The following is a 12,253-nucleotide window of genomic DNA, read 5'->3' as shown; positions in this document are numbered from 1 at the left end:
TTCAAGCAGGGCGTGGGGGCAAATGATAGAAGGGAAGATTGATCTAGAGAAAAATGATCAAGAGAATGAGAGGGGAGAGAGAGAGTAGTGAAAGGGGAGGGAGAAATATATATATATATATAGAGAGAGAGAGAGAGAGAGAGAGAGAGAGAGAGAGAGAGAGGGAAGACACACACAGATGGAGACATTGAGGAATGGAGAGAAGAGTGAACAAAAGAAAGAGAAAGGGAAGGAGAGTAAGAAAGATTTCTGGATGGAGATCGAGACTTGAAAGAAGGGTACATAGATTTTCAGTGTATAGCAAAACGTTTAATTAAAAGGTCCAAATATCTGGAATACATCTATACAAATATAGAGATGAAGTTAGAAAAATGAAATGGGGAAATTAATGCTAAAGAAAGACATACCGGTACACACAAAAAATAAAAAACGAAGAGACCCAGGCCCGTATTCTAAAGTCGTGTCTAACTAAACGGTTGTTTAACTTTAGTCATGACCAAGTTAAACACGACTTCAGAATACGGGCCTCAGTGTTTAAAATCTCATAAAAATAATTTTGTCATGTTTTTTACACACTTTCTACATGCAATACAGAAAGTAACAGTCCTCATAAAAATAATAGTTATAATAATAATAAGGTAAACTTTTAATGCATAGTAAAGCAAAGTGCCTCCCAGACGAGAGCTAGGGTAACACCGCCAAAATTGCAATGTTACATAAGACACAGTATAAAATTCCTCATGTTTTTCCAGCACACATCAATATTTCATATCTAAACATTTTAAAGTGGAATAACTTGATTTTTAATAACAATTACCCATAAAATATCACACACAAAACCAAGAGGAATAAATATATATTTCATGTCTATCTACTAAAATTTTGGAACATATCTTCTATTCCTGAACTGCATAGAATGACTTCATAAATATTGGCAAACATATTGTGCAGTGACAAATGGGCAAGGAGCTTAATTATCATAACCAAGTGCAATACATGTATGTTCTCGAGTCGTGTTCCGACAAACTTTGTGGGCCCAATGAAATTTCATTGTTACATTAAAATCTTGTCATATCAAATAGAACAGAATACAGAGGAAGTTGGAACCAGGGGGGTGTTTCACAAAGATCCTAAGTAGAACTTAACTCTAAGTTGGACTTAAAAATTATGGACAGCCATTGGAGTCTTAAAATGAAATATATTCAAAAGCAGAAATTCAAGTATTTTAGACTTTTCATAAATTCCACATCCAGAACATGAAATCTCCTTGATGATAGAAAATATGAATGATTTGAATAAACAATTAATGCCTTTCAAAATAACTTTTACAAAATATTTTCAAAGATGCTAATGGCTTTCCATAATTTTTAAGTCCAACTTAGAGATAAGTTCAACTTAGGATCTTTGTGAAACACCCCCCAGGACTCTTGTTAAGATATGAAACGGCAAAACTGCATCATTTAAAGAAAATGATGACATAAAGTGTAATACGCTTCACATTTCTGTATCTTATGATACAGAGCTGATTGAATAGGCATAGGACCTTCGTTGCAAGCAGTTGCATGCGTCCACGTAACAAAAAGAAACGCTGCTTTTTGTGGTGGTTTACCGCATCATATCTGAATGATCCTTCAGTATATCAAACTCCTTCAGACCAACAAAATTACCTTGTTGTAATGAACCCTTGTTATATCAGAAAGTAAAAAAATAAACTAAAAATAGTGCAAACAACAAATTTACCTGAGGGAAAATCAACCAGTGTTGTTTTATCAGTTAGGAGGGAAATTCCTATAAGAGAAACCTTGAGTTAAAAACAAAACCAGTATAAAGCAGCTATACTCGCAAATAAATACCTCCCAACTGCTGAAGACAATAGTCTATTTTAATCTATTACAGGCACATTGAGCAAGAAAGGTTTAGTTCTTGGCAAGTCAAAATCTGGTGGTGAGATATTCATTCAACTTTTCCCTCACAAGCTGCTGTATGAGTTATTTGTTCAAATTGTTACGAGTTCACCATTATGGAAGCTATGTATTCAAACTTTGATTATGTTAAGGCACAAAGACAGTGAAAAGGTTTCTGTTTTTGAAAATGATAGTACATCGTCAACTGCCCACGAGAAGACCAGGGGGGCATTTCACAAAGCCCTTTTTCAATGACAAATAACAAAAATCAGTGACAAATCTGCTGATAACCAATCAGAAGCAAGGATTTCAGTAGCTTATAACACAAATTGTTGTTTGTCACTGATGACAAGTTTTGTGAAATGCCCCCCCTCCCAGAACAGTTTTGAATTGTCAATGACAGTTGCATCATCCTTGCATGCAGCTGATGGCAAATATACTTTAATATACATAATATGTTTATGATATAGATCTATTTAGGACTAAAATAATACAAACTCCCATACATACCCTGAACTATGACCCCTATTCTCTTCCACACAATTTGGAGGTAGTTCAATCTCAAATAGTTTGATAAGGTTTTCTCTCATGGGATGATCCCTCAAATAAACCCGACCAGGGTCACCGATTAAAATCCGACTGTTGTGTTTCCTGATCAAACAAATCAGCCAATCAACAACCATGTTAGTAAAGTCTTTATCATAGAACATGTCACCAAGAAACACCACATCCCATTGGTTGTCTTTTAAGCATGGCTGGCATATCAAGTTCTTGGCACTTGTGTCCAATGTGATACCATTGAGGGCAGCATTTATTTCAATAGCTTGGATTGCAACTGCAAAGAAAGAGATGAAAACAGTGAATCAGGATGTGATTTTTAATCTTTCTTGTACAGATATGACTACCGGTACTGAATTATCCTTTATTTTATTAAATGTATTTATTTTGGTTTAAAAAGACATATCAGTAGACTATATATGATTCAAAGGTCCAAGGACCAAAACTGATCATGTTTACAAATTATACAATACAGTTATAAATAGTACAGTAAATATACAATAGTGAGCCAAACGAACAGGTATGACAAGTACAAGATGGTAATAAAGATGACAAAAATAATACATTTCCATCAATACAATACCAAAATAAACTAAGAGAAATTAGTGGTCAAGATCGTCAAATTACTAAACTGATATATGCTAATGGTAGCAGATAAACAGACAATAATAATGTTGAGTAACCAAACAATCAAAGAAAATAGGGGGAAAATATATTTTGAAAATAGGCAACGATGAAAGCCTTAAAACCTGAAGATTCTGTGGAAAAGGAAAGAGGGAGAGAGAGAGAGAGAAAGGTGATGGAGATAGAGAGAAAGAGAGAGAGAGAGAGAATCAAGGCTTATTAATTGTACGAACAAGAGAAGGAACAGCAGAATTTTGATATCGGCTAGTCCTGCATTTAGGAATGACCAAACCATGATTATTACGGAGGGGGCGAAGATTTGGCAAGGAATCTTTAGATGGTGGAAGTAAGTCTCTGTGTCGGGACGTCAGTAGCGAGTGGGCAAACTTAGTATCAAGCTCAATTCTTCTTGCTTGAAGGGAGGGCAGATTGTTGTTAGTTGTTATAGGATTATGATTGGTAGGACTGGGTCATCAGTCATACTTAAAAGATTTCTTATCATTTTATGTATGCTTAATAAAAGTTGATAGTCTTGTATGTAAATGTAAGGAACAATTTTCCAGAAAGTGTAAAAAATAGTAAAAAACAACAACAAAATTGCCTGTGTGCCTAAATCTGTAAACAATTTCCCTTGATCGCAATAACATAATATTGCTGTCTTCCCCTGTATACCCCAGTTCATATGTATGCTGAGCAATACTATTTTTTTCCTACCATCAGTGAGTATCGCCTTGTGGTTATATCCAGTATGCTAAATAGTTAAATACGCACTTTGAATAAGGGTTAGCCCTTGGACTTGACCCTACACATGTATGCTTCACTGCCCAACCCGTAAAAAAATTAGTTTTAATAATCAGTAATAATAATTGGTGTCCAAAAATTATCGGCAATAATAAGACCCCCTAATAAGACGTAATATTACAATATTTTTTACTTAGTCACGGCAGCGTTATGAGCTGCAAATAGCTGTAGAAATAACAGGAAGCAGACTAAGACTTGGTAAAGTCAAAATGAGCATAATCTTGACAAGTCTTAATCATTATATTATTGTGAAGTACCCCGTATATTATCCTGAAAGTTCTTTTTCTATTTCGTTGCATACTGCCCTCTCGTAGCAAGATATACGTTCAAGAATACGAGCAAGATAAATAAAGTTGGATGCAAAAGACTGCATGTTAATGACGGTGTGAACTCTTATCATTTTTAATCCAGTTGTGTCTTAGAATGATAGTCTCTGGTAGGCCCAAATCAGAGACAAGACACTAAACCCGGCCTGCAATGCATTTTCAGTAATGCACTTGCAAATAGGCCCGAGTCATGTCGGTATTTTCATAAACCGGGTCCCGACGGCCTTGCACCGATCGGGACCCGGTGTCCCGAAATCAGCTCGCAGGATTTGTCACTTGCCTCTATAAAAAGCGCATATCATCAGTATGTCCCTTAAAAGTGACCTTTTTTTATCAGTCAAATAAATCAACACATGCATACCTCGGCACAGATCGGTATATTCTTCCATTAGACATTATTTTTATCCATGATTGGCGATGTTTAGTGCCATTATCGTGCCTTTAAAAGTAAAAAAACTGGAGCAAAAATAGAAAGACAACGATCGAGCCGCCATTTTGATTCATGTAGAAATCGGGTCAAAAAAGATTAATGTTTGAATAATAAAACGGCTTTCTAAAAAGTACTCCTTTACAACATACCGATCGAATAATTTTTAAAAACAAAAAAGATATTTTTTCTTTGATTTTGAACACCGCATGCTTAATTTAAAAGCTGAAAATTACTTGTTAATCACAAGAAGTTTCGATACGGATAGCCGTTGCAAGGCAAGTTCAGACTAGTCTCGGAAAAATGCGCAGTGCTCCTTGTTAGCTGTAATGCGTGCCAGAAGGAACCCAAACAAAGACGTGATCGTAACGAGAAAAAAATCATTAAAAACTACGAGAGCACAATTGGAAAGACAACTACTGCTCAAAATTACGATAATCAGATAAATAACTTAGACAAAGAATTCAATAATCGCCCAAGAAATGCCAAAGAAATTGTGATAATCGAGGAGTAACTGGGTACATTTTTATCGCAAGGGGCTAGCTGCAAATACTCGAATCCTTTGTTATACTGCTTTTTACCGTAGAGGGCGTTATTTGGTTTCTAGCCTCGTGTTAGAACACGAGGCTAGAAACCAAATAACGCGTAATTCGGACATATCAGCAGGCCCATTCCGATAATGATTGTACCTATAGTAACTCCTTAAATATCACTATTTCTGTGGCTTTTCTTGGACAACTATTGTATTATTCCTCCAAGTTATTTATCTGCTTACGATAATTTTGAGTAGTTGTCTTTCCAATTGTGCTCTCGTAGTTTTTAATTATTTTTTCTCGTTCTGGCACAGATTACAGCTCACTACGAGGAGCACTGCGCATTTTTCCGAGACTAGTCTGAACTTGCCTTGCAACAGCTATCCGTATCGAAACTTCTTGTGATTACCAAGTAATTTTCAGCTTTTAAAAGAAGCATGCGGTGTTCAAAATCAAAGAAATAATATCCATTTTGTCTTTTAAAAATTATTCGATCGGTATGTTGTAAAGAAGTATTTTTTAGAAAGCCGTTTTATTATTCAAACATTTTTGTTTCTTTCAACCTGATTTATTAATCCTGCCGAGAGACCCGGCCAGTACAGTAGCTAGCTAGCAGCTGGCAACAACAACCCCATGCAGCGAACTGCTTTGCAACCCTTATTTATATCAGCAGTTCGGATTGATTCAGGATGAGCTAGAATATGATTGGTAACAATTAAATACTTAAGTTTCAAGGTGGAATGATTTTAGTGGTGTGCAAAACTGCAATTTCTTACATATTTCATTATTTTTTTCGGAGAGTCGGTTCTCAAAAAACGAAACCGGGACCCGACGGCAACGGTCGGGTCCCGGTGTGATCGACCGTACCGACTCAAGCCTACTTGCAAACATGAATTATTTGAAGTATCCTCACTCACCAGGATCAATATCATTGGCCAGTACTCTGCTAGCTCCTGCCATACGCGCTGCTATAGCTGAAGCACCGCAACCTGATCCTACATCTAATACAGATCTGCCTTCAATCAACTCGGGATGATCCAAGATATACCTGTGTATGTCAGAAAGATTTATTGAAGCTGTAAGGCTAGGGATGAGAATAATACAGTCAAACCTGTCTATAGTGACCACCCAAGGGAAACACAAAAAGTGGTCTTTGTAGACAGGGTCCTTTAGTACATGTTTCAATGAGAAACCATTTTCAAGGGAAACAAAAAATGTGGTGCTTGTAGTCAGGTGGTCACTAAAGCAGGTGTGACTGTATTTCTATACCTGCGTTAGTGATTATCAAGATTCCATTTGTTTATTGTGCAAGCTATAATAGATTCATTTTCTTCTTCTTCTCCTTCTACCTTAAACCCTCAACTTGTAAGAACTTGACCACTAGGCCGGTAGAAGTCTTAAAATGGGTACTATAACAATGTATGAGAATTTTTTTCCCTCTTCTTGTCCTTCTTCTTCCCCCTTTTTTTTGGCTTCTCCTACCCTTTTATCCTCTTCTTCTCCAACTCCTCCTCTTCTTCTCCCTCTCCCTTGTCTTTGTCTTGAACTTATGTACATTAAACCCTCTCCTCCAGGTATACCATAATTGATAATGGGGATATGTGCATGTGGACCACTACACCCCCTCTCTCTCTCTTTCTATCTCCCTGTATATTTCTCTTACTGTAAGTAGCACAGGTATAAGCAATAGCAGCACTCAGACTGAGTAAATAATCCCTTTTTTCTTTTTGTACATTGAAGCCTCACCCTCACCTTGTAAGAGCTTGACCACCAGGCCAATAGAAGGCCCAGAATGGGTCAGTGAATGGACACTGGTCAGTGGTCTCGTGCCACAAGGGGCATTCTCTGGTAATCAGTCTCAATTCTATCTCTGGAGTGAGGTGATCTCTGGTGGCTTGTGTGTGTCTGGTGATGTCTGGGGGAGACGTGGCCTGGATGCTGCCTGGGGGAGGTGTGGTTGGGATGCTGCCTTTGGTGTGCTTGGAACCCTGGAAGTGAGCTGCAGAACTATTGTCCGTATGTGTGGAGTAAGGTGTACCGGGTGCAGTGGAAAATCTGAAGAATCCGCCAAGCGTAACAGTAAAGTGTCATTATGGTCATTAAAGTATCTAATTTACAGCAGAATATGACAAACTAAGAACATGTACTTTCTGCTATTAAAAGGCCCCTTTAATCACGATAGTTTATATTTTTTAATTTTCGTGCAACTTGAATTGTGTTCAAATGTACATTGTATTATGATGCATTTAAAAAGGGAAAGAAAATCAACTAGAATGCAAAACATTAAACTAAAAGAAACTAAAGTCTTTAGTAATGACTGAAGAAATTAAAGAACAGGGTAAGAAACAGAATGGAAACAGGAGGTAAATATATGATTTTAAAGTAATAAGTGCAAAAGAAATGTGGAAATATATGATTAGAACTGCTGCTGGAAAGGTGGAGATGAAAAAAGAAATATAATCTGAAATGAGAGAAACAAAGTATAACTAGACTCTAAATAATAAGAGGACAGAAAGATGGAGTAAGTTACCAAGAACAGGACAGAATCACCCCCCCCCTCCCTTAAATTTAAAAGTCTTCTTGCCTTGTGCTGGATAACTCGGCAACCAAGTATCCTTTGAGATTGAAGATCTGCTCCTGTTTCCATCTCCCAGACAGCGGCAGCTCTTGTTTACGAAGTGGTGACAGGAATTGGTTGCTCACACGATTGGCTAGTCTGCTCAGATACCCGCTCATGGTACCTCTCCTCTTGTCAGACTGATATTGGGTTGGACCATTCTAAACACCAACACAAGACTGAACCTGCAGTTAGACAGGAAATGAAGATTGATTGGGGAAATGTATATAAACCATGGAGTTGTATGTTTACAACTCCCTGTATAACTCACTCCAGCAAAGCATAGAGTCAATGCTAATGCGTACTATTGACCCCTAGCACTGCATACGACGTATCCGTGCAAGACAAGTTGAAAACTGTAATACCTCAAATATCATAGACAGACAAGTGACAAACAACAGCAAGTGCTACAACCCCATCAGAGCACAAACTGAAAACTACAGGAGCTCATTCTTCCCACTACCATCATTGAATGGAACCATTTGGACGAAAACACCATAAACTCCACATCAACCAGCACATTCAGGAAGGCCATTGACAGAGCCTTCTAATTAAGTACCCCCGCGCCCTCTCTCTCTACCGATGCGTTTATGCCCAGTAGGGCCCTGCATCGTACACATCCAGATCCAGATGCAGGTATAATACACAAATACACACACCACAGGCAGGCAGGTAGGTATACACATACCACAGACAGGTATAATAGACAAATACACACACCACACACGTATGAAGGGGTGACCAAAGTTCGCGGACATTTTAGAACATATTACAAAATGTGATATTCAAACTACGATTTCTCATATTCTACACATATTTATTGATTTCAATTATAACCAAAGGGACGGCAAAGTTTTTAACTACAGATTAGTTCAACTAGAAAATTTTATCGTCAAAGGATTTTGGAGATATCGCGATCTAAAAATTCGATGTCAGATCGTTCGTGCTTGCTACATCTAAAAAAGCCGTAAAAACAACGAGACCTAACTTCACGCACGGGGGTTTATAGACCGAATTTTCTGTCTCTTTCGTTCGTTAGCCTCTTATTGGGGTAGGGTCGGCTCTCTCTTTAGAGACGGAAACCGTTTATACGCATTCCCTTGCTAACGCCATGGCCATTTATAGCCATATTTTTTGTCTAGGGGGTTTACAGTTGATTTATCAAAAAGTGTGATCCATCAAAAATAAGGTAATAGAGTAAAGGAGCCCGTAATCGGCCAGCTCCAGTTTTCGGCCGATTGGTTGGATGCAAGGTAAAATCACTCTAAAATACATCGCATAATACCATAACACATATCCCACACATACCATACCATGCCAGTGTCACTGAAGAACCACATTTGCAATGGAAAATATATCCTAAAATATCACATTTTAGCGATGTAATCGCCGGTCCCGCTACCCAAATCTGAAAAATCGAGTATCTTACGCGTGTCTGTAAGAAATATGGGTACCATAAAATGAGCTTTATTTCAAGTATTTTTCAGATTTAAAGCCCGATTTTGTGCTGGTCGCAAGCTCAAAAGTATCTCATCGCATGTATTAAATCAATGCAGCCGCACACCGCGACGCACACACGATATCTCTGTCTAATTCAGATTCCAACTTCCGTTCACCGCTGTGCCCGTCTTCGGCCAGGCGAGCACCAGGGAGCTCCGGCGTGGGATACCTGCTCCGCCCGCTTGTGCTGTACATCAGCGCGGAAACGCACGGCGCGCGCGAGCGCTTCCTATTGACTTTGTACATGCGGACGTAAACTGAAATGCTTGGCCGATAACGGGCTCCAAAACAGTGAAAATTGAAATGAATATTGTCATGGCAATTCGTGATTTTTTTCTGGGATTCTTTTTTTGTTTAAATAATAATAATATTTGCTTCATGATTTGAACAAAAAATGATAATAAATAGGAAGTAAAGAGTCCTAAAAATAGGATTTTGTCTTAAGTGGCCGAAAACGGGCTCCTTTACTCTAGATCTAGATCTAGACCTATCATAATTTGCAAGGCAAGATATCATACGATCAGTTAGTACCACCGTTTACTTACAATTTTGAGGAAATCTGCTCTCAAATTGAAGATTTTCAGACCCTTATCGGTAAGTTGATCATTTTTCGAAACGGACGCAAAATATTGCAAAATTTGCCGATCTTTTGTCAATATTTTCACAATTTCGTACCCAATTCCAAAGAAAATTTCACTTCTGGGTAATTTTATCATTTTTATGTTCCTCTTTCCATTGGTGATATCAGATTTTCGTAATCTTACTGATCTTTTGAGATAGCGAACTTAGGTCACGCGCGAACTTTGGTCACACCACCATACACTATTTCACAGACTGCACACAATATTTGACACTAGAATATTGCCATTTAGGTGTCATCAATTGTCACTAAAGTACCGATTTTGAGTGAAATCAGTTGAGTTTTGTACGGTGGTGTTTGAAATGTTGAGAATCAAAAGTACAGCTTTTAATACACAGCCAGGATAGTAATGCAGCTATGTATATGGCTCTATGATGGACTAACCAGATTGGAAGGTCTGAATTGAATACTCGAAAGGGAACGTGTGGGACTAAACGTATACACTCTGTCTCTAGTAGCATTAGATCTACTAGTAGGGCCTACCCTGTTAAATAAAAATACATTTGACCGATCCACGTCACCGGCAACATTTCTGTTCGTGCTTGTAGGTCTGTTTACTCACCTAGCTAGCTATTTCAAACGAATTAGTCGTTCCTTGAAAGTTAAACTGGAGGACGAGATCGATAGGCACCTATAAATAGGTAGGCAATCTTTTGGAACCTGTAGAGGTTTGCGCACGTCACTACGTAAAGGAAATGTTGACGCCCCCTAATGAATATGCATTATGCTTGTGCCGACACGGCGTGTGTACTGTCCGTACACGCAGTGCATGCATATCTATCTAGGCTATGACAGCACATCTGCACTACCGATTCAAGCAAGAGAATATATGTATTTCACTACACTTGTATTGTTTTGAATATATTAATTGCATCTAAACTTGCATCAATTAAGTTAGTGCATTTCTAAATTTGTATTGTACTGCTGTGACTTCATACTTGCATCAATATAAGTTATTGCATCTAACCTGTTCCAAACTGCATTTTGCGTGTCCCAAATTTATATCTTTGTCATGGGTGCATTGTTTGCATCAAGCAAGTTATTGTATTGTATATGTTCCAAGCTGCATTCTACGTGTACCAAAATTTCTATCTTTTGGAAATGGTGTTGTTTTGCCCACACACTCCAATCATATCCAAATTATTGCATTGTACATGTTCCAAGCTGCATTCTACGTGTTCCAAATTTTCTAACTTTTGGCAATTGTATTGTTTTGACTACACACTGACACTCCCATTATTTAAGTTATTGCATTGTATATGTTCCAAGCTGCATTCTACGTGTACCAAAATTTCTATCTTTGGGTAATTGTATTGTTTTGCCTACACACTCCCATCATCCAAATTATTGCATTGTACATGTTCCAAGCTGCATTCTACGTGTTCCAAAATTTCTATCTTTGGGTAATTCTATTGTTTTACCTACACACTCCCATCCAGGCGCGTACGCAGGGGGGGGGGGGGGGGTTTGGGGGGTTAAACCCCCCCCTTTGGAAATTTTTTGTGTGTAAACCCCCCTAAAAAAAACCTAAAACCCCCCCCCCCCCTTTTGGATTTTTTTTTTTTTTTTTTTTTTTTTTTTTTTTTTAATTATTAAAAAAAAAAAAAAAAAAAAAAATTATTCCCATGGCCGACCTAAAAAAGGTGACCTTACCCCCCCCCCAACGGAGCAAAATGTCAAATTTCCAAATTTCGAGACCAAAAAAAAAAAAAAAAGTGTCCTCTTACCCCCCCCCCCCCCCCCCCCCCCCCCCCCCCCCCGCTTATTCAGCGGTCGGCTGAGTCGTTGCGATTTAAAAATGTGTCCTCTTACCCCCCCCCCCCCCCCCCGCTTATTCAGCGGCTGGCTGAGTCGTTGCGAAATTTTCGGACCGATTTATAAATGTTAAACCCCCCCCTTGAAAAAATCCTGCGTACGCGCCTGCTCCCATCATCCAAATTATTGCATTGTACATGTTCCAAGCTGCATTCTACGTGTTCCAAAATTTCTATCTTTGAGTAATTGTATTGTTTTGCCTACACACTCCCATCATCCAAATTATTGCATTGTACATGTTCCAAGCTGCTTTCTTCGTGTTCCAAATTTTCTATCTTTGGGTAATTGTATTGTTTTGCCTACACATTCCTATCATTCAAATTATTGCATTGTACATGTTCCAAGCTGCATTCTATGTGTTCCAAAATGTCTATCTTTGGGTAATTGTATTGTTTTGCCTACACATTCCTATCATTCAAATTATTGCATTGTTCATGTTCCAAGCTGCATTCTACGTGTTCCAAATTTTCTAACTTTTGGCAATTGTATTGTTTTGACTACACACTGA

General features: G+C 38.2%; 1 protein-coding gene across 1 annotated transcript; it reads right to left on the bottom strand.

Annotated features, from left to right (window-relative positions):
* Positions 1-2,280: 2,280 nt before the first annotated feature.
* LOC115926431 (electron transfer flavoprotein beta subunit lysine methyltransferase-like) lies at positions 2,281-7,245 on the bottom strand (the record flags this gene model as incomplete). The annotated part of the gene is made up of 3 exons (XM_030991137.1): positions 2,281-2,739; positions 6,091-6,221; positions 6,926-7,245. Coding segments are annotated over 3 exons (804 nt in total), but the record flags the coding sequence as incomplete, so codon positions are not given.
* Positions 7,246-12,253: the final 5,008 nt, after the last annotated feature.

This window comes from Strongylocentrotus purpuratus, unplaced genomic scaffold (assembly GCF_000002235.5).
Source record: "Strongylocentrotus purpuratus isolate Spur 01 unplaced genomic scaffold, Spur_5.0 spur5_scaffold_2, whole genome shotgun sequence".
NCBI lineage: Eukaryota > Metazoa > Echinodermata > Echinoidea > Camarodonta > Strongylocentrotidae > Strongylocentrotus > Strongylocentrotus purpuratus.
This window is presented reverse-complemented; position numbering and strand designations above follow the sequence as displayed.